Source organism: Leucopleurus acutus (genome assembly GCF_964270905.1).
Source record: "Leucopleurus acutus genome assembly, chromosome: 18".
Classification (NCBI taxonomy): Eukaryota; Metazoa; Chordata; class Mammalia; order Artiodactyla; family Delphinidae; genus Leucopleurus; species Leucopleurus acutus.
The window spans coordinates 20,769,604-20,793,795 of record NC_139160.1 but is presented as its reverse complement, the minus strand read 5'-3'; the positions used below and the strand labels follow the sequence as shown (position 1 = coordinate 20,793,795).

Here is a 24,192-nt window from a genome sequence, read left to right as displayed (position 1 = left end):
TTTAGCTTCAAAGAACTTAATCATACTATAACCAGAAAACCTGGACAAAAGCAATTTAAATTTCAGTACATATTCAAGTTTTCTGTTTTACGCCTTAGAATTTAAAAATTACATAGGGAGTGGAGATATACTTTCTTCAGCACTGCGGCACAGAAACAGAATAGATTAGAAAAAAATCAGTTATTTCACAAATATTTATTGAATACCTACTATGTGTCAGGTACTTTTCAAGGCAATAGCATAATTAGTAAGAATAGATCACTAGACAATACAGCAGTAAACGAAACAGTCCTATTCCTTAGGGAACTTATATTCAGTATCATATATTAGTTCTCTAACAAAGCTATCATACCACCAAAAAATAGGACTACTTGGTAAGGACAATCAAATCCTTCTTTACAGTGTACGTTTTCATTGTTTAAAGTAAGTGATCATTAGTCAGGGACAAACTATAGTCTGATTTTGCTAACTACGCAATAGACTTTAACTTGAAATGCCATTAGCAAGAGACACAGGAGCAAATAGCTGTAGATGTGGCTAAGAACTTAGGGATTTCATTACATCATTTTATGCCCACAAGAGTTACTTAAGATCACAGAACCAATCAAAGTAGAAAGAGTGGGGCAAGAACTCAAGACACTGGTCATCTGTCAGGTTAACACATATTCACCATTATAATTTATGTTTCTTACACATACGTTCTATGTATACTAAGCCATATTAAAATCAAGAGTCTTACTGCTTATGCTAACAGTCGAAGAAAGAACATGGATCATGAAACACATAAAACAATTTTTTCAATTTAGTAAAAGCTCAATTCTTTTTCCTAAACTTTTTTACTCTAATGAATGTGACAAAACATTAAATAATCTTAGTGCTTTCACCTTTTACCTCCTTTCCTCCTGTTTTACACTCCTCCTCCCCATTAATAAAGTCTTAATGAGCTGCCAAAACATAATAAGCGAGGTACCAGAGAAACAGAAAACAAGGACCCTATAAACTAAAAGTGTTCTGGAATAATGAAAAGCTGTAGCAGTAAGGTCTAAAATCAATGCGATAAAATGTTTTAAACTAAATAGCAGCAGCTCATATTTACTGAGCATCACTGTATGTCAGAAACTATTCTAAGTGTTTTACTTGTAACAACTCATTTGTTCCTCCTAACAATCATATGGAACAATTGATTGGTGGTGTAATTATTCCCAGCTTGTAGATGATAACAGTAACACATAAATAACAGCTAGTAAGTGGTGTGCCTGTTGGAATCCAGGCCATCTGGCCCAGAGACTAAGCTCTTAACCACTTTGTTAAAGGCTCAACCTAAACATCTGCATTTGAGTAGAATTCCCCATCTCCCGGGGGAAAGGGTTGCCAAGATAACCAGTTTGCTTAGATATGAACAATATCTAGTTCACTTCCCCAGGCTCTACTTCATTTAGCCCTGGGTAAACCACTGAGCACTTTGACATTAGAACTTACCTGTTAAAAAGTAACTTTGATACAGTAAGATCATTGTGCTATGTTTACAACTTTTCTGTAGGCTTAAATTTTTCTCAAAATAAATTAAAACAAACTTTGACCATGAGGATTAAATACTGAAAATAAGTGAGTCCTCAAAAACAAAAAAAGTTCTTATACTGTAACTTGCTACATGAGAACAGAATCCTTTTCAAAGGCACCTTAATGTTTATATTAAACATTATATAGTCAAAGTGGGACGGAATTACCTTTGGGTTTTTCTAAAAGTCTCTGACATGTTTCTTTGACTTTAGTAAAGAGTTCAGAACCAGCCAACTTTTTAGAGATCCCAATTCTCAGCATAATGGCTCCAGGCGTGAATTTTAAGAGTGCAGCCCCAGGCTCTCGTGGTTCTTTTGGATGCTTTGGCATAAGACCAGACCAGTCCACATCTATCACATCTAATGGATCTACAAAAAGTTAAAGAACAGAATTTTATTACACCAAGAAATACATTCTCGTTATCTATAGAGAAATACAGATTCCAAGTCACAGAAAGCATTAAATAACAAGTAATATAAATCAAAAAAGGCACATTCTTAAAACAAAAGATTTTCTATAAAAGCTAAAATTTAGAATCTTAAGGACCTCTACGAATAACTTTCTCACCAAAGGAAAAGAGGCGAAGAGGTCACAGGTGAGTGCCTCCACCCCCCACCATTTCATTTATATGTGGAATCTAAAATGAAAAGAATCAAACAAAAAGAAAACCAAACTCATAGATACAGAGATTGGTGGCTTCCAGAGGGGAAGGAATGTGAAGTTTAGACAAAATGTGTCAAGGGTATCAAGTGGTACAAACTTGCAATTATAAATAAATCATGGGGATGTAATGTATAGCATGGTAACTATAGTCAATAATATTGTATTTCAACATTAAAAGTTGCTAGAAAGTATATCTGAAAAGTTCTCATCACAAGAAAAAAAACTTTGTAACTTTGCATGGTGACAGATGGTAACTAGACTTAATGTGGTGATCATGTTGCAATGTATACAAATGTCAAATCATTACGTTGTGTACCTGAAACTAATGTATGTCAATTATACTTCAATAAAAAACCCCAAAACCAAAAAAAAAAAAAGGCAAGCAAACAAACACCTAAGCAAACCCATTCCAACAAATAATGCATTTAAATTGCTTGAGAGATCCTCAATGAAAGAACTCCATCATTTCACTATATTAGGTCTGACATTTTGAAGCTTGGTACCAGAGTCATTTCAAGGGTTAATTAAGTAAATCCAGGAGTGTATTTAGTTTGCATGTGTGCATGCATGCACAGACACAGTTTACCTTTTAAAAACAAATGATTCATTATGAAATAAATTTAAGAATCAGGCAGTGGCTAAGATTAAAATTGAGAATAATCTATACACTGATAAGTCAGAGTTTAGGAAATTAACAAAATAATGTTCTATTCAGAAATACCTAATAGCTGATAATAATAAAGATAACACTCATATATATATTATACATTAGAAAAAAACTGTAAAATGTAAGAGCAAATTAAGTCAAAATAAGTATTTAATATTCTGTATACCCAAACAAAGCAAAGACCCTATGATAAAAAAAAAATTGTTAGTAACAATTAGACTAATTGGGATGATTCAACAAGAACACTGAAGGTAGCTGCTTCATGGTACAGTCACTGGAGGAAGTTCTGGCAATGAATAAGTACTATAAATGGAAATGATTACTGAATTTAGAAAATTGAGAGAGAGAAGTATATAAACAGTGTTCAAATATAACCTCGACCTTTGGAAATTTCTGAATGGTCATTTCAAAAGTTGGTTTGTGGCAGCACAGTTGTGAAGCTCTGTACCATACACCTACCATCTAGAACACTGCTAGACAATCACTGTTTGATAGGAAATTTTACAATTGTGCTATTTTAAATAATGCCCTTTCCAATTTATAGGCAATGTCTACTTAAAAATGAGCAGAGCACATTAACTATAATTTTCATTTTATTGGCCCTTCTATGTTAATTAAAACATTTAATTAAAATGGGAAAATTCTAACTGCATTTTATCAATTCTTACATCATGAAAGGGAAAAAAGAATATCACAATACCATAATTAAATATTTCTTACATTCAACCACCTCTGCAAATGATTACCTGGCATCTTCTCCTCATCCTGTTGGTCCTCCCTCTTTTCAGCATCACCTGCCAGAATTTCATCTAGTTCATCATCACTAATTGGCTCATATCCTTCTCCAGCACCAGATCCTAACGAATGCACATCATCTAACTTGGATTCGTCATCTCCTGCTAAACAGAAAAATTAATTTCATGCCAAAGAGAGTGTTAAGGGAAAGGGTTATCTAAGTGAAAACAAAGAGGATAGGCTGTGCACACTAAGAAAAGTTGAAAAGCATTTTTTTATTTGAAAATTATATTTAATTATTCAAAACACTTGATACCTCCAAAAGAAAACTTAAAAATTAAATTTAGTTTTAATGCCAAGAACACAATATGGACAGTAATATCAAAATAAGTTATAAGATTACAATTAAAATATGAGAAAATCTACCACTAACATGTTAATGTTGATATTATGTTGTTAATTTTTTATAATAAAACTTTAAGTCCAGAGAAATCTAATTTCAAAAGGATGCATTAATTTCTTTATCAAAATAAATTTATTAATTTTAAAGAACTTGCAAACTAATTAGTAAAATTTATTTGAAACTTTAACCACTAGCGTACCTTCCATTTCTTTATTTACCAACTTTTCTCAACTACCTAGGCTAAAGCTTTGTCTCCTGGTGACTTAGTTGTGAACTTGAATTATCATAAAACTATACAGTACACTTAATATTTCTAATCAGGTGTTATCCATACACTTTACTGAGTTTACAACATTAGTTTTCAAAATGCAACAGCATGCTTTATAAAACTTACAGCAAATAAAATATAATAAACTATGAGATGTTTCTAGTCATTCTAATAATTTTCTACTCTATTAAATTCTGTAGTAATCTCCTCATACCCCCACCATTCACTTCTAAAGTAAACAATTTTAATTACTTCATTACACAGATATACATCTAAACATAAATGCAAATAATAGGATTTTTAACTTTTCAAGCTTTATCAAACTCATTGTCCTACTTTAACTGGATAAAATTTTGCATTTCACAATAGGTAATTCACCTCTAAATTTCTATGCTATGTTATCTGTGATCACAACCAATGAATGGTATATTTTAGGGATGAAGGGCAAGAACTCCTATCACAAGAGAGATATTACAATGATTGGTTAAAATTATATTCAATTATACCCCAAGGCTGTACCTCTAATAGTACTATGGCTCACAAATTGATGCCATTTAAATTCAAATTTGAGATAAAAATGTGAAGACCACTGAGGCAGAAATGTTTTTGTCAAGTAGAAAAAATATGTTAACAGTTGGTGTATTGGAATATATCTAACCAAATAACCAAAAGATGTAAGGATGTTTATAGTTTTAAAAGAATGTGAACTTTATTCTGGGACTAGTGCTACAATACAGCAAATAAAAAGAATATAAAATATTACTGCTTATGTACTAAGTATCCCAGAAGTTTCTTGGGGGCTTGAAGTAGAGAGGTTATGTCAGAACAATGGTGTAGTGGAGGCAGAACTTCCAGAAGAATTTTCAGGGGGGCCATTACTATTGTTAACCTGGGCTATAATTCACCAACGAATAAGATGCAGAACATGTATGCACAGCAGAACATATTTTCATTCATCAGCCATTTATTGTGTCCTTACTAGAGTCTTGATGATAAAGAAATGAAAAGCTATGGTGCCTAACAAAGGAGTACAGTTATAGTGGTGAGAAAACTATGGAAAAATAATTATAATATGGCACAGGGATGCTATTAAAGATGTATAAACAAGGTGCTACGGCGATTTGAAAGAGTAAAGCACCTTTAGCAGAGAAGGCTTCGTAGAGGAAATAATGCATAAACTGGGACTTGCAGTTTGAGTAAGAGAAGATAAAAGGGAAAAGGTCTATCAGGCAATGGGTACAGAGAAGCCTAGAGAAGGAAGCTCATTCAGAGTGCAGAGGCATTAAGCCAGCTTGTATAGCATTATCAGGGGTGAAGGATTGGAGAGTGGCTGTCCATAGCTGAGGTTGGCTCTGAGTGGGCAAAAGGGTGGATGTGGCCTTCTCAGGGTCCCTCATTCTAGGAGCGGGAAGTCATTGTAATAAGGGACCTGAGCATGCCCAGATTTTACTATCTGTGGAGGGCTCTGGAACCCATTCCTGCAGATACTGAGGGACTGAGGGACGACTGTAATCATTTATTTCATTTAGGCTTATTTGAACCAAGTCTACCTTGATAGTACTAATGAGTGGAACACATTTTTTAAGTATTATAAGGCTTTTCCTTATAAACTCTATTTTCCCTAAAACAATGGAGTCAATATGTGTATCAGATGACCTTTCAAAAGGAAATATTTGTTTGCTATGAAATCTGAAAAGGAATGGAGCATTGAAACCGACAAAAAGGCGTGACACTCACCTTCCATACTCTCTGTTCTCTCAGCTTTATTTGTATCTTCAAATCCCTGCAGAGATCCTAGATCTTTATCCATTCTTTCTTTATCCAAAGCTAAAGAGTCCCGGAAAGTGCCTTCTAGGTCTCTCTCATGTTCACTCTCCAGTTTCGCTTCACTGCGTTTTACAGACTCTATTTGAGGACTCTCAAAAGTTCTGTCTCTGTCCCTGTCCCTGTCCCTTTCCATAGAATCAGAGATTAATCTCTCCCTTTCCCTGTCCAAGTCTCTCCTTTTGTCTCGTTCTCTCTCCCGTTCCCGTAGTCGATCTCGGTCCCTGTTCCGGGGCCAATCTTTATCGGCATCTCGCTCCCATTCTCTCTGCCGTGTATCTCTCCTCTCTCTCTCCCGCTCTCTCTCATGCTCGTAACGATCACGATCTTGAAGCCTATCTCTGCTATCAAACGACCCTGATCTTGAATGGACCTGTCGATCTGACTCAGGAGAACTTCTTCTTGAACTATGGCTTCTTGAATCCTGACGATCTAAAATAAATACACCATATACAAAGAGTTAACACGTGATAAAATGGAAATAAAAGGCTTCATTTTAAGGCCCTTTAAAACTGACAATTTATCTATTTCTGTATTTATTTTAAATTATCCAAAGGACCCATCTTAATGAAAAATTCCATCTCTCAAAGTGTTAATTAAAATATGTAAAAAGCATGTTTCCTTGTTTATTTCCACTATAACCACAAAATATCTTCAAAGAAATAAATACATAAAGTGTTTAAGCAGTAAAAGAAATGATCATTTCATTATCTGACCTCTTCCTATCCCCCTACCTTATTTTCTGTGGTCAAAAGAGAAAGTATTGGTTGCAGGAAGAAGAGGCAGAAGGTTAAAATTTTAGGCATCAATAGAGGACTTGAATACGTAAGTATTTCCACCAAGATATACTACTAAAATCCTGATATTAAACTGACTTCATTGAATGTACCTCTACTATAATGCTGCTAGTAATGTGATAACAGGTAACATTTTGGCGGGATGGTTAAGCTTTTAGGTTCCTTGAAATTTAAGGCAGCATATAAAGTAACCAATTTAGCATTTACTTTAAAATTATGATTTGAACAAAGCAAAAAACTGTACAAAATATACAAATATACTAACATAGGAAACAGTGGTTAGATTATACTTCATTTTCATTACCTGAAGAAGTACTTCGACTGGGTTCTCCACGCTTTAGCTGATCAATCCTAGATTTTCTCTCTCCTGTGATTTCTAGACTTTTTGTTTTTTCTCTGTCTCTTGAGCCACTATGCAGTACTCTCTTTCGACCACTTTGGTCATCCCCACTTCGATGTGCAGAATCATTGGACGGGGAGCGGAGACGGCCAGATGTATGACTACGATTACTCCGATTGCTGCCAAGGCTGCTACTCCTCTTTTGATCCACTGGCTTGCGATGTGGTGCATCTTCTATAGTAACATGAGGTGCCTCTACCTTTTCCACTCGTGTTCTATGGCATTTTCTATGTGAGTCTTCACTGGTAAAAGTGTTGGTGGTGTTGGCTGGGGTGGAAGAGGTGGAAATGGTGGTGGTCAATGTGTTGAAGGTGGTGGCAGCAGGAGTCGCCGTCGTGGCAAGAGGAGGAGGAGGAGGAGGAAGAGAAGACGGGGAAGGAGTCCTTCCAGGAGTAGCAGCTGTGGCAGCGTGCTCTGCTTCTGTCACCTCTGCACGGTCAGGCACATCCTCGTCAGACCAGTCACTGAACGCTGTATCTTCTTTCTTCTGAGGATCCTCTATAGTGCCATCCTTATCATTGTGCATTTCAACCAATTCCTCCTTGGCTGTGATAGGGGGAGTCCGTGGGCCTCTCTTCTTCTTACTCTGCTGGATTGCTTCTTCATCAGAAATGTCTGAATCACCTTTGGACCTTTTACGCTTTTTTTCAACGGTTTTCTTCTTCTGTCCTTTTTTTGGTGAAAATACTTGACCATCTTCAGACATTGTCTCTGTGTTACCCCTGTCCATTCCAACATCATCTTCTTTCTTTTTCTTAATAGGTTTCTTTTGAATTTTTGCTTTTTTCTTATTTTCATCATAAGCTCGATCAGATGTGTCTCGATCTTCAGATGGGTGGTGTCCTATCATGTCTTGTGAACGAGTTCTTGAGCTCTCCATGATTTCTGTCTGTTCTCTCTGCTTATCTACAGAAGAAACTTTCTCTTTGAACTCCTGCTCTTCATAGCGCCTTGAACTTTCTTTTCTTTCTGGTTTACGATCTTCCTCTTTCCACCTACCCTGCCTGTCTTCTGTAAGGTGGGATGGACTAAGAGAACGAGATTCTTGAGGTCGAACAACCTGGCTCAAGAGTCTGTGTTTTTCATCTATACAAAAAGATAAAAGTAATCACACTTTCACCATGTTAACAATATTGCATGCTACCTATAAATAATAAACCAATTTCTCCCTTTTCATTTTAAAAGTTTAAAAGTAACAACTTCAGTAAAAAATAAAACTATGCCTTTACTACAACTAGTAGGAAATGACAGTGCCATTATGGTAGAATGACTATTTCTCTAACACATACTTTAGTCACAATGGGAGATATTCAGAGGCAGTAGAGCAAGAAAACATTTTAAATCTTAATTCATCATTTCGTATTGATGTGAAAGAATGGTCTCGTGGTTACAAATGAATATGACTATAGAAATGTGGAAAACAGATCCTGCTTACTTTTATCATCTCCACTGTTGTAGGTGTCACTGTCAGGAGAATGTTCTCGCCGGCGCTTAGGTGACTGACGAGGGCTAGGACTCCCTTCATTTCTATAGCGCTTCCTAAATTGGACAAATGTAATTTATAAAATTCCAGGGGATGAAAAAGATTTCTTTACTACATTTTTACTATTATTTTTTGCTGTAACTAGAATGTATAATTGTAGGATTATAATACTATCAGAAGCTAGTGGGAAGCAGCTGCATAGCACAGGGAGATCAGCTCACTGCTTTGTGACCACCTAGAGGGCTGGGATAGGGAGGGTGGGAGGGAGGTGCAAGAGGGAGGGGATATGGGGATACATGTATACATATAGCTGATTCACTTTGTGGTACAGCAGAAACTAACACAACATTGTAAAGCAATTATACTCCAATAAAGATGTTAAAAAAAAAAAGAGGGCTTCCCTGGTGGCGCAGTGGTTGAGAGTCTGACTGCTGATGCAGGCGACATGGGTTCAAGCCCCGGTCCGGGAAGATCCCACATGCCGCGGAGCGGCTAGGCCCGTGAGCCATGGCCGCTGGGCCTGCGCGTCCAGAGCCTGTGCTCCGCAACGGGAGAGGCCGCAGCAGTGAGAGGCCCGCGTACCGCAAAAAGAAAAAAAAAAAAAAAAAAAAGAGTGACAGAGTATGGCAAGAAAGAAACAGAAAAAAAATAGAATGAGAAAATGGTAGTGATGGAAATTCTATGGTAATTTTCTATTATATAAATGAATGAATATCCAATAATCAATAAATTATGAATTTTAGGTCTCAAAAAATAGTGTATTCCTGCTTCATCCAGAACTTTAAATGTCCCATCACAATTAGCAATCTAAGTAAAGATAACACTCAAATGAACTTATTCACAAAACGGGAGTTTGTAGAAAACAAACTTATGGTTACCAGGGGATAAGGGTGGGGAGGGATAAATTGGGAGACCGGGATTGAGATATACACACTACTATATATAAAATAGACAACTAACAAGAATCCGCTGTACAGCACAGGGAACTCTACTCAGTACTCTGTAATGACCTATATGGGTAAAGAATCTTAAAAAAAAAAGAGTGGATGTATGTATATGTATAACTGACTCACTTTGCTGTACACCTGAAACTAACAGAACATTGTAAATCAACTATACTCTAATAAAAATTAAAAATAAATAAAGGTTAACACTGGCAAAAAATAAAGAGAACACAATTAAAACCAAAAAAAACAAACCCAGTACTCTCAGAGCTATCTATATCATACAAAGGGCATTCGGCATGTTTGATAAAATTCTTCATTTGTTAAGACTGTGGACTTCAAATACATGGCACCACCTCTTATCTTTTTCGTGTAGATGTAGAATAACTCACTGAAATTCACCAGATTTAACTACTACGAAGTGGTAACATATAGCAGAGCAATCAATGTACCCTCTACTGAAAATTATTCATTAGTTTTACCTTTTTATGGTACAGAAATACCTTATGTTGGGAAGCCAAATGAGAAAATCTAGTATTGGCTTTGGAGTCAAAAAAGACTTGAGTTCAACTTCTAGTCATGTTACTTATTATGCAACCATAGGTAAATTCCTTGAAGTCAGTCTTAGCTTTCTCATCTGAAAATAGCTGAAAAAATGGGGGTCCATCTCATAAAATTGCAATGAGGAATAAGTTAGTTATGTCATAAACCCAGTGCCAGTCATGTTGTGGGTACACTGTAAAAATCGGTTTCTTCTCATCTCTTAGAACTATATCATCTGCTTGGTGACAAATTAATAAAATAATTCATATGTTCACTATATTTCTTGTTCTTCAGTTAAACTTTAAATGACTAGTGATTTATATCTCTGGATACTTAAGTTATTCTAGTGTTTTCCTATAGTTTTGTTAAATTTTGACCACTTTTTTTTTTTTAAGCTAACAATGTTTGTAAATACTATGGCTAAAAGTTGAGAAACACTGCAGCACATGAGCACATTTTCTCCTTGACAGCTCATTCATATAGATGAGTAACCAGGTGGAAAAGGAGACCCCAGATGTAGTATGACAACTCACAGGCCCAAGCTTGTGCAATTCCTTATCAAAAGCTCCTGCCATCATTAGGCAGTCTCTGTCCCCATTCTTTGGATCTGGGCTGGCCCAGTGACTTACTATGACAGGAAGATGTGGTGAAAATGACAGTTTAAGTTTGGACATTTAGGACTCAAGAGGCCTTGCAACTTCTGCTTTTGCCTTCTTGGTATGTTTCTACTATCATATGCAAAAGTAGAGTTTAGACTACTGGAGGATGAGAGGTCATATGGAAGAGAAAATAAGATGCCCTAAGCAACAGCCAGCACCAACTGCCAGACATGTGAGTGAGGCCACGTGGGTCATTCAGACTCAGCTGAACTGCCAGAATGACTGGAGAAGCATGAGTGATCCCAAGTGAGACCAGGAGAAGAGCCACTCTGCTGAGCCGAGACAAAATTGCTAACCCACAGAATCATGACCAAATACATGGTGGTTGTTTTAAACTTCTATCTTCTCATGTGGTTTGATACACAGCAAGAGGTAATTGATAACATAAGAAAATATAAAACATGCAAAAAAACGAAATTTAATTTCAAGGAAGTATCTACAGAAACAAAATTAGAGTAAAATAAATACTACGGCAATTCAACAAACCTTCCTCATAACCATGGTTAAAAACGAAAGTGCTGGATAAATTCAGCTACTGAGATGACAATATAATTGATGAAAACATCAAGATGTTAACCTCATATAACTAGTTATTTTATAGAGCTGTTGACTCCTAAATTTCTGGGGCCCTTGTCAATGCTCGGAATGTCTAGCCACGAAAAACTAGAAGAAATTTTGGCTACTGTAAGCTGAGATCAGAAGCATGTAAAATATAATCAAAGCATAGGATTAAATAATAATAAATAAATAGCAAAGATTTCAGAATTTTAATCTTAGAAGATAGAGAGTTAAAGAGGTCAGAGGAGAGAAGAGAAATAATAATGTACTGTGTGCCTGCACGTGTGAAAGGTATTATCAATTTTATGTTAATGTGAGATTTTTTTTTAATGTGGCGAGAGGGAAGCGAGAGAGTGAACTACAGAAAACCTTGGCTGCAGACTGAAGGGAAGGCAAGACCTAATGGAAGAAGCCTCCATTTCTGTGCTACGTTGTTTGTTTATAACCAAAATCCGTAATAGCAATGATGAAAAAAGCCTAAAGCAGAGAGTGTATTCGCCATGAGGCAAATAAGGTAGAGGGAGAGGCAAAGAAATTGAGGATATATAAATTATTTCCAGTTTGTCTTAACAAACTTAAATATACCCTCTATTCTAGTTGGTATTTGAAAAAAAAAATTTTGATATGTTTGGTTTTATGTCTATAAAACCTCAAAATTGACCAGAGTCCAGATTTCTCATGGCTATAGTGATTGGCTTAGCTCTCTTATCTAACTCCTCTACTGATGAGAGCCCTAGCACAGAAAGGGCTACTGAGCTGATAGGTATAACCCTGGGGTCATCCTAGCCATCATTTCGGTAAAAGCCTTCTGAGTCTAAAACTAATACAGAAAAAGAACAGTGGAGATACACCACTCTATGTTTGTTTGAGAATCTGGATATAGTCACATCAAAACAAAAACTAACCTGGGACTTCCCAGATACCAGAGCAAATAAATTCTTACTGATATTAAAAAAAAAAAGAAAAACAGAGAGAGAAAAGAAAGAAGAGAGAAGATGCCCTCAGATAATAAGAACACATCTTTTTATTCCAATAATCTACTATAACTCCACAACCCAAGAGAGGATACCTCTCTATCTCTCATCTCCTTCTAGCCATGCAGTGGTTCCAGAATTTCCTCGGTTCTAAGACACTGTAAATGCTTCTGCAGCCTGGGGGTAGTGACTCTAGACTTATACGTACACAGAACTCATAAAGGATTATCAGGAATAGCACAAGCATTATGTCTTGGTGACAAGCCAACTCCATTAACTACTTATAAAGTGGATATGATGGGACATAAACCCACTGATGCTACCACTTTTAGGTTGGATTCCTGTTAAAAACAAGTCTGTAGCAGTCAAATAAACCAATGTACCATCAAAAATGGCTGTAATTGGGCTTCCCTGGTGGCACAGTGGTTAAGAATCTGCCCGCCAATGCAGGGGACATGGGTTCGAGCCCTGGTCCGGGAAGATCCCACATGCCGCGGAGCAAATAAGCCCGTGCGCCACAACTACTGAAGCCCACGCGCCTAGAGCCCATGAGCCGCAACAAGAGAAGCCACTGCAATGAGAAGCCCGCGCATCACAACTAAGAGTAGCCCCCACGCACCACAACTAGAGAAAACCCGCGCACAGCAACAAAGACCCAAGCCAGCCAAAAATAAATAACTTAATTTTTTTTAAATGGCTGTAATCAAACAGTAAACAAGAATTATTAACTATATCCCTTGGATACAGAAATAGTAGAATGAGAAAACTGTTTTTTTCTAGACAATTCAAAAGATGTTGAACACCAAATACATATAATAAAACTAAAATACAGGAAAATGTGGAGAGGAAAAAGAATTAAGAGGATATTGGGGGCCCCCTAGAAGCATTAAATGGAACTTTCTGAATTCCTCACTGACATGTAAAAAACTGGTTCACAATCACTTACTTTGATTTTCTCTCCTCATGCCCATCTCTTGGATTCCTGTCTTCTCGGATATCTTCCCGCTTTTCTCTGCGGTCCTCTCGGCCTTTGTCTTTGTCTTCCCACTCCCTCTGGCGTTCTCGCTCTTTCTCCCTTTCTCTCGCTCTTTCTCGCTCTCGCTCTCTCTCCCTCTCCCGCTCTCTCTCCCGCTCCCTTTCTTCTCTCTCCCGCTCCCGCTCTTTTTCCCTGTCTCTCTCCCTCTCTCTTTCCCTCTCTCTATCGTGGTCCCGATCTCTCTCTCTTTCCCGGTCTCTCTCTTTCTCCCTCTCTCTCTCCCTCTCCCGTTCCCTAGCGCGCTCTCTTTCTAGTTCTCTTTCTTTCTCTCTCTCCCGATCCCTCTCCCGTTCCCTCTCTCTCTCCCGCTCCCGCTCTCTTTCCCGATCTCTCTCCCTGGGCCTTTCGTCTCTTCTATCATCCGTTCTGTCTACTCTTCGTTCCTCTCTTCTTTCATCACGCTCAATCTCGTCATTCCTTCCCTGATGTCGAATTGGTGAGCTTGGTCTTTGATCTACAATGAAAACCAAGTTTTGTCAGTGATTAATTTCACAGATGACAGTATGGCAAATCTTACATTTTATCTGTGTATAGGGTCACACCGGCAACAAATATAAATCAGGTACTGTATTTACTTTTAATTTAATCATCCAAATAATCACCACTAGATGTTTAAAAACATTTCTTTTTCTTAAAGGTAATTTTTATTTGCCCTCTAACTACCATGTTTTCTGCTCCCCATCAATCCCCCTCCCGCCTCCCACTGATCCACCTTGGATCCTTCTCTGCATGCTCCCTACCCTACCTCCAGCCCACTGCTCCAACCCCACTTTCTGCCATCTCTACCCTTCACCTCTGATCTTCTCTGTCCCCCCAGCAGGACCTGAGAACACTGGTGGCAAAGGATAGGGGCAGCAGGAGGTGAAGAAGATAAGAGCTGAAGGAAAAAAAAAATTTCCCTCGTAAGTCACACCTCTAATTTCAGGCCGAAATATATACACATCAAAGTGCAGCTATTATGTGAGGAAAATATAGTAGAACAAAACATCTGTCAATATTTGTTGCTGCAACATCAATTTATCATAAACTAGAATATTAAGGGTACTGATGCTTAGCAATCTTGAAATAATCAAATGTAAAAAGTGTTTCATATTAGTGATATATATTTATAATTAATAACTACTAATCGACTAAAAATTTTATTTAATCATATAACTGATTACTCAGATGAAGAGCTGTTTTCTTAAAATGTTAAATGATAACCCCATCACATTTATATATATATATATATATTTTAATACATGAATCATATAAACACAAACTGAATGCATGCTACCCAGTATGCCCAGTTGAGCAAGAAATTAGTCTGGGATCAAAAGATGTCTAAGAAAATGGCATGAACTCTTCCACAGAGATAGCCATTTTTGAAAGTAGGTCACTGTGCTATGATCTAGGCTACTGCGATATCTCTATTTTCACACTACACAGTATTGTTTACTAGTTAGTCATAAAAGGCATACTACAATATGGCCAACAGGTTTGTAAGTGCAATCTCTGACATCAACTTATTAAGCAGAATAATTTTAGGATATTTTTAGTGAAGGGTTCAATCTAATAATTTGAATTTCCTTTCTTATCACAGATGAAAAATATAAGAATTATCCATATTTATTAGATCAAGATATGAAAATTCACAGAATTTTAAAGCTAAAACAAAACAAAGCTAAACCTTGTCCAGCCCCTTTACCCCTTTTCTTCTTAGAATTTATGGTCAGAAGTTGATTTGTCAAAGTCACAGAGATGGTAGATACTTGGAACATCAGGACTAGAAGTCAATTTTCTTAAATTCTTTTTTACTTTTGCTGAAACCAGTTTAAATTTAAAATGGTTCTATTGTACTGCACTCTAGATTCCTGGAAGGCTGTACACTCATGTCTTAGACTGTCTGAATTCTTGGTTTGGGGATCATACTAATGTCACAATGATTAGAAAACAACCTCAAACAAATTCAATACTGCAATTATAGCAATTCATACTTGAAATTCCTGATTATAGCAATGTTAGGGAACAGACTCCTTTACTCAGGCAAGCTTTTTCTGACAAATAAAAAGTCTATTTTCCCAACCACAATGACAAGGTTACTTACTTCAGAGAAAATGGAAAGGAACACCACTTTAACACATCTCAACCATCTTCCCTATCTTTCCCCCAAAATGTGTTCTTCAAAAGCATACTTCTCTTCATGTATTTCCTTATTTTAATGAATGGTATACCCATTCATGAAAGCTGGAAACCTCTGAGTTTTCCAAGTACCATCATATTCGAGTACCATCAATTTCACTCTCAAAATATTTCTTTATTCTATTTCCTCTCTCAATCCCTACAATTAATAGTTAACTTAGACTTGGATCAGCTCTTCTTAGATGCCCATGTTACCAATGGTCTAACTGGTTGGTATCCTTGTCTTCCGTCTTTTGCCAGACTCCTTAATACCTTTTTTCTTTTTCTGAGGAAAACTCTGTATTTTTTTCCAGCTGCTAAACAAACAAAAAAACTGCTTAAAAGCACTTATCTCCTAGGCAATGAAAAAGGCAAATAAATCCAAAATTTTTAGCCTGACTTACTAGGCCATTTACAACGTGGTCTATAGTCTCTCACCACACACCCCCCCCCATCCTTCTTCCTAGCTTCTTTCCTTCCCTACCGATTACAGCACACCTCTGCTCCAACCTCATAACTCTTTACTACTCCAAAGTATATGTTTCTTTTAGTCCTGTGTGTCTGCACATGCTGCACCCTCTCCCTGCAGTGTTTCTTCCATGATTCCTTCTAGCCAACTCCTATTTATCTTTCAGGCCCTAATTCAGATGTCTCTTCTTTAGGAAGCTTTTATAGACTGCCTCAGTATTCTGTCTGCATCTTTGTCTTCTCACAGAACTTTATATAGTAGTAGTATTTATCATATTTAACTGTCTATTCATACCCTAATTAGGCTGTGAAGAACTAACGGGAAGATTTAAATTCCTGAGCACAGAACAAGGTCCTGAACACATCTCTACCTTCAACCTTTATCTATCTCCCTTGGCTCACCACATTCTAGTCACAACGATCTTATTTCAAACTCTAGGACATACTAAGCTATTTCCTGTCTCAGAATCGGCACACATTCTTTCCTCTGCATGGAATGTTTTTACCCTCCAATACCTGCAATGCTAGCTTCTTCCCTTGCATTTATGCCTCTGCATAAATGTCATCGCAAATTTTTCATAAGCACACTATCTGAATAAAGTAGGTCCCTCTCATCCTTTATTTCTATCTGGATCCCTTGTATGTTTCCTTGACAGCACCCAACAATCACTTTTCTTTTTTCAGGGGGGATATCGTCCCCTTTATAAAGTTCTATAAGCACAAGTGTTGTACTCCAAAAACCTAGCAAAGTGCATGGGTACTCAATAAACATTTGTAGAATATATCATTATCAAAAATATATTTCTCTTTCAATCATACAACTGATATTTACTGAAGTAGTTACAGTAAAATAAAATAAAAAGGGAATAAGACTTATAGTCAGAAGACCTGAGTTCGACTTTTAGCTTTAGAACTTACTTCTCTAACACTGGAAAAATTACTACCCTTCTCTTAGCCCAAATCTAAAATATGAAACATAGATTCTCTTATCATACATAAACTCACGGATACTGAAAGATAAAGGATTTAAAATATACATTCTCTGACTTAATATTATAAAGAATATTTGATTTAATTCAGCCCACTGTGAAGCATCAATACTCAATTCCCTACTCCATCAAGTCTTGTACTATATTAACCTCAGCATTACAGCAAACCTTACTTTAGTAAGCAGGCAAGGTTAGTAAGACCTTCATAAGGTCATAAATGTTTACAGGCCCTAATCTGTACAGAATAAAAGCTTGTTAAAGAAAGTACTTATAACCCTTCTTAAATGCCTTCTAGTATCTTGCTTCAAAACTGATTTAAGGGACTTCCCTGGTGGCGCAGTGGTTAAGAATTCGCATGCCAATGCAGGAGACATGGGTTCAATCCCTGGTCTGGGAAGACCCCACATGCCACGGAACAACTAAGCCCATGCACCACAATTATTGAATCTGCGCTCTGGAGCCCGCGAGCCACAACTACTGAGCCCACGTGCCACAACTACTGAAGCCCATGCGCCTAGAGCCCATGCTCCACAACAAGAGAAGCCACCGCAATAAGAAGCCACCGCACTGCAATGAAGAGTAGTCCCCGCTCGCCACAACTAGAGAAAGCCCGCACGTAGCAACGAAGACCCAACGCAGCCAAAAATAAATTTATTTTTAAAAAAACTGATTTAAGAGATCATCTAGTAGTAACAGAACACTTTTAGCTTAAAATATACAAGAATTTAAATTTAAACCAAGTATTACATATTCTCAGGAAGGAACATGAATAAAACATTTCTCTAAACAACCCCCAGCACTATCTTTATCAGTTTTTTCTTGTTTCTCCCTGGCAATCCTTACAAGACTGTGTATCACAGCTAGTGAGTGAGTGGCCAGGATACTCAGATGAGAAACTTTACCTCCTGAATCAGAAATACCTGAAACGTCACCCAAGCATCTATATTCTTTAAAACGTTGTGAGCTGTTTGGTTAAGGTAAGAGACATACAGCAAGGCACCTTAACTCCTGCAGTATGCAAGTACCTACTAATTCAGCACCTGCTCTGTTACCAAGTAGGTACTGGTAGCTAGCTACTAACATAATCTCTCCTAAACTAAGTAAAAATGGAAGATTATATGAATAAGTATAATAATTTAAAATGTGTCAACAAGCAAAAGTCTTAGAAGATATTTTATGTTAAAAAGTAAACTGATAATGGTTGGAAAAAAAACAATTCTCCCAATCAATGTCGGTCACTATTTAATAAAATTTCATTTAACAAACCTCTCTCTCTGTTGTCACGACGGTCTCTCTCTCCATGTCTTCTCTCAAAGGAAGAATCTCTTGCTTGATCTCTGTTGTCTCTTTCAGGATATCTGTCTCTTTCAGGATAGCTACTTCGAGTTTCCCAGCTGTCATGATAGTTGCCAGTACTACTGTGACTATCAATTTGAGAACCTCTTGTGCCTCGACTTCCTAAACAAAGGATATTCACACAAATATTTAACAAGTACACTTTATTCAACAAGTTGTCAGTCACAATCTTTCCTCCCCAAAACATATAAAGGTATGTGGGGTTTTTCTGGTTTTGGTGGGTTTTTTTATATTTCAAAGTGTGGTATTCATTGTCAAAAAGGATATTAAATGTTGGATCAGAACACCCAAGGTGTCTAATGACTGACTTGGGTAAGCTAAGTACCAGTTTTCCCTACCTATAAAAAAGGACATATAATGGAATCATAAAGCAAAGAGACTCATTTCAATTAAGCCAAAAAACAATGAAACAAAAACTAAAAACTATTAATTCATATCTAAATCACAGAAATATCATAAAAATAATTCAGGATATGGATATATTGCATTGACTACAGTTTATAGTGAAAACATTCCAATACAGAACCAAGGTATTTTGTTGACAGTAGGTGGTACCTGAAATTTTTCATTAAAAAATAGGGAAATGAATGTTCACAGTAGTAACATTTTAGAATGTTCACAGTAGTTATAGCCCCAAACTGGAAAGTACCCAAATGTCTTTCAGTGGGTGAAGGCTAAACAAACTGTGGTACATCCGGATCATGGAATATTACAACAAGGAGCAAACTGTTGATACACACAACAACTTGGATGAACCTCAAGGAAACTGTGCTGAGCGAAAAAGCCAATCTCAACAGCACACAGACAGCAGGATTCCATTTATGTAACATTTGTGAAATAACAATTATAAAATGATGGACATATTAGTGGTTGCCAGCGGTCAAGGATAGGGGAGGGGATTTGAGTGTGGCTATAAAGAGGTAACACAGGGAGTCTTGTGATGATACAGCTGAGTATCTTGATTGTGGCGATGGTAATACAAGGATACACACACACTGTGGAAAATAGTATGGAGGTTCCTCAAAAAATTACAGAACTACTATATGATCCAGCAATTCCACTTCTGGGTATAGAGACAGAGGAACTGAAATCAGGATCTGAAAGAGATATCTTTACTCCCATGTTCACTGCAGCATTATTTACAATAGCCAAGACATGGAAGCAACTTAAATGCCCAATGACAGATGAATGGGAAAAAAATGTGGTTAAAAAAAAAGTGGTAGGGCTTCCCTGATGGCGCAGTGGTTGAGAGTCCGCCTGCCAATGCAGGGGACATGGGTTCGAGCCCTGGTCTCGGAAGATCCCACATGCTGCAGAGCAACTAAGCCCATGCGCCATAACTACTGAACCTGCGCTCTAAAGCCCGCGAGCCATACTACTGAAGCCCGCGCGCCTAGAGCCCGTGCTCCACAACAAGGGAAGCCACCACAAGAGAAGCCTGCGCACCGCAACAGAGTAGCCCCTGCTCGCTGCAACTAGAGAAAAGCCCACATGCAGCAACAAAGACGCAACGCAGCCAAAATAAATTTATATATATAAAAAAAGATAACTAATTATTTATACATAAATTGTTCCAAAGAAGAGAAAAAAAGAAGCAACACTTCCAACACATTTTATATGGCTACTATAACTCTGATCACCAAACCAAACAAAGACAATATAAAAAACAAGAGCTATGCAGTGGTATGGTGGAACCGGTTAACACTGGCTCCGAAGAGCGAACTGTGTGCACCTCTTCCCATGTCCACACTGAGTGACGTTAGTAGCTCAAAATCTGCTATGGCAGGAGTAATTTATACCATGGAAATTGGCATTAGCTACAAGACAGGGCGTTTTGCCTGATGAGTAAGTTGTTAAATATTTACCATCATACCACCGATTATATGCCAATCTCAATTAAAAACAAAGATACTTAATTCAAAATTAAATTTTAACACACCTATTTTAGAACTTTTTTAAAAAATGAAATGTGTATTTATCTTAGAAATGCAAGAATAGTTCTAAATTTTAAAAAATACATTAACATAAGTAACAAGGTAAAAGAGACTGACTATATGATCTCAAGATACAGAAAAACAGTCATGATAGAAGCTGTCAGCTAAGTTTGGAAATTAGGAGACATCCTTAACACAATAAAAAGCATCTGCTAAAAATTTACAAACACCATGCTTAATGGTGAAATGCCAGCAATAATCCTTTAAAATCTGAAACAAAGCAAAGAAGCCCATTATATCACTTGTAGTAAACAGTTCATTGAAACAGCTGCTCAGCAGGTTACTTGACAGTAAATAAATAATACTCAGAAAGGAAGAGCCAAATCTGTCTGTTCCCATACATAAATGTTTAAGAGAATCTAATTAGATCTACTAAGAAAATACAGCAACATCACAATGTAAGATTAGTATAAAAATATTAATTACCATTTCCGTACACCAGCAATAAGCATCAAAAAAATGTTTTAAAATATATAATTTGGTGTACCTGTACACAGTTATTCACTTAAAACAGTATTCAAAAACAAAAAAAGATTAGAACACCTGATACATAGGATTTATTAACTTTATGGTATATCCTACAACATACACTATGCACTCTTTCAAAAGGAGGTGGCTATTTACCAAGTTGACTGATATAGAACCATCTGCAAGATTTTTTTTTTAATAAATCTATTTATTTATTTATTTTTGGCTGTGTTGGGTCTCTGTTGCTGCACACAGGCTTTCTCTAGTTGCGGCGAGTGGGGGCTACACTTCGTTGTGGTGCGTGGGCTTCTCACTGCAGTGGCTTCTCTTGTTGCAGAGCACAGGCTCTAGGTGTGCGGGCTTCAGTAGTTGTGGCACACGGGCTCAGCAGCTGTGGCTCGCGGGTTCCAGAATGCAGGCTCAGTAGTTGTGGTGCACAGGCTTAGTTGCTCCATGGCATGTGGGATCTTCCTGGACCAGGGCTCACCCCTGTGTCCTCTGCATTGGCAGGCTGATTCTTAACCACTGCGCCACCAGGGAAGTCCCCAAGATATTTTTTAAGTGAAAACAGCAGGGTATAGAGTATATAGTTGTGTGTTTTTTTTTAATAAAAAAATTTTTTTAATTATATTTGGAAAACCAGAGGAGAAAATGAATAGACATATACATCTGCTTGTGTAGAATATTCTTCAGATGGATACATACAAAATTGGCGAAAGAAGAAACCAGGTCAGGGATAGAAGGGAGGCTTTCACTATACATCCTTTTGCAGCTTTGAAATTCTGAACCATGTGAATGCATTATTAAAAAGAGAATTTTTTTAAGTACCATTTACAATGGCAACAAAAATAGAGGGTACACAGGAACAAAACATGTACAAGACCTTAACAGAAAAAGTTACAAATCAATAAATTTAATGTACGTGAAATAAAAATCCAACAGTTTTTCATGAAATTAAAAAAAAAAAAGACAACTCATTTTTTAAATGTATATGAAAAAGCAAAGGGCCAAGAAAAGCCAAGACAACTATGGAGGAGAAGGTGAGGGGCCTTCATCTTAATGTGAAACTGTAATACTGACCAGGATAAACCAACAGGCCTATGGAAAGAGTAAGAGTGGTCAGAATTCTGCAGCAGTGTTTTGCGGAAGGGGAGCGAAGTGGGTGGAGGAGGAGAGAGGTCAAAGCTAACTCAGTTAAGGCAGTTCGGAGACAGTCAAAAACATATAGGTAGGTAGTTATTGATGACAATGATGATGGCAAATGCTTTTTAGAGGAAGATGAGAAAAATGGCTCAAGATGCAGATATGTGATGTTCTGAGGTGGCTTTGAAGCAAGCACAAGTACTGATGAATACACAAGTCAGTCATTTCTGACACCACCAATTTTGAAAGCCCACCATTTAATCCCATTTTAATGATCATTTTATCTATATACCTGTTTATTAGAAATTATTTCTTTTTGATGCTACTTTTTTGCCTGATAGCAATTTTCTTAGTGTTCCACATTAAACAAGATGGTAGGCATGACTGGACATAATTCAAACAGGAGGTCTAAGTCAGGCCCCATCTATCTTCTGCTACTGTAGCTAATAATTCCTATTCGGAACTTATAGGGAAAATCACAAACTCAATTAATTGAAAATTACTTTGACAAAGTGATAATGAACGTCAGAAATAATATCTTTAGAAAACAAATCTTAGGAGGTTAATAATTTCTCTATGAACATACAACATACAGTTCACTGACAAGTCAAAAACCTTACCCTTTTCAGGTAACTCTGGACCTCTTCCCCTACTTCTGCCCATCCGATCATTCCTAATTTCACTTCGAGACTCATTTCTGGACTCATTTCTTATTTCAGTGCGAGAACTTTCTTCTCTCAAATGGTTTCTGCCATAACTTCGGGATTCTTCCTGATATGCATCCTCCTTTCGATGAGCATCTCGACTTTCACGGTCCCTGTAGTCGTGGGCATCACGAGTAGACCGAGAATCTCTGGGATCACGGCTCTCTTTGTTATCTCTGCTGTAATCTCGCATCTCCCTGGAGTCCCGAATGTCTCTGGAGTCTCTTAGTTCCCTTCGGTCTCTAGTATCTCTGGCATCTCTCCGATCCCGACCATCTCGAGGTTCTCTGTCATCTCTGTGGTCTCTAGAAGAGCTCTGATCCTGTTCATACTCTCGTTCTTCTCTTGTGTCCTTTTCTCTATCCCTTTTTCCTCTAGTCTCTGTAACGCAATTTTGGAAATACACTGTAATTCCTTTCACAAAATTTTAGGAAACCAGACGATGTATTTAATACAGAGCTTTAAAATTTTTAATACAATGGTATAATTTCTACTCTTAACAAAAAATAAAAGGAGAAAACATGGGCAAATGAGAAAAATAAAACTATCTGTAAGCTAAAATTCCAAAGGTAATTTTATTAACATCTGGATTATTTGTCTTGATTGGATAAACTTTGAACATGATCTTCTCACATCAACGTACCCATACTTATAAATCTTAAACAACTGAAACAAGTTAAGTTGATCTATCAATGATGGCCTACTTTTTAGAAATCACTTTTAGATCCAGAGGCACAAGTGATTTTAATCATCTCTACCAAGTATTAGGCCAGACTAGAGCACACATGACTACCTCCAATGTACTTAAGCACTTGAGAGTAGCCTACTATTAGTATGCTGGCTGGTAAACACATACTGTTATTTTCTCTCTCTCTCTCTCTCTCTCTCTCTCTCTCCCCCCCCCCTCTCTCTCTCCCCCCCTCTCCCTCTCTCTCTCCCCCCCCGCCTTATTTATTTATTTTTTGAGCTATTTAATGAAATCACACTCCTGTCTCTAAAGATTTTTCTACTTAAGGCATTTTCTAACATTTCATAGAAAAATTAAAAAAATAATTTCAGTTTTAAAAAAGCTGGAATGAACCTCAATAGTTACTTAATCCAACCTTGTCATTGTATAAATGAAGGAACAGAGGCCCAGAGCTTAAATGGTTTTGTCAGCCCCGTACATCATAGGAATTTGCAAAGATTAGAAACTGTTCTTTAGAGATGCCTAGAAAAGTATAAATTGATTACAGCATAAATCTGATATGAACTGAAAGAATTAACAAGAGACCCTCAAAGAACAAACCCTGTACTTTTTATCAGATTCCTTCATAAATTGTTCTTACACTCTGCAACAGCCCCAAGATCTGAGGCTATTTAAGCAACTGTAGCAGCTCTTGGTCGAGGACATTAT

General features: G+C 37.1%; 1 protein-coding gene across 2 annotated transcripts in view; it reads right to left on the bottom strand.

Annotated features, from left to right (window-relative positions):
• The window catches only part of ZC3H13 (zinc finger CCCH-type containing 13), a 93,921-nt gene that overhangs the window by 12,201 nt on the left and 57,528 nt on the right, over positions 1-24,192 (bottom strand). Inside the window, exons 10-18 of one of the 2 annotated variants that reach the window (XM_082859306.1) lie at positions 22,713-23,177; positions 18,398-18,589; positions 14,308-14,391; positions 13,425-13,968; positions 8,753-8,856; positions 7,222-8,403; positions 6,034-6,552; positions 3,637-3,789; positions 1,728-1,928 (exon numbers count right to left, since the gene is read on the bottom strand). In XM_082859306.1, the coding sequence (XP_082715432.1) occupies positions 1,728-1,928; positions 3,637-3,789; positions 6,034-6,552; positions 7,222-8,403; positions 8,753-8,856; positions 13,425-13,968; positions 14,308-14,391; positions 18,398-18,589; positions 22,713-23,177 (3,444 nt within the window). The remainder of the gene's footprint in view (positions 1-1,727; positions 1,929-3,636; positions 3,790-6,033; positions 6,553-7,221; positions 8,404-8,752; positions 8,857-13,424; positions 13,969-14,307; positions 14,392-18,397; positions 18,590-22,712; positions 23,178-24,192) is intronic. The other variant, XM_082859307.1, reaches the window with a different exon arrangement.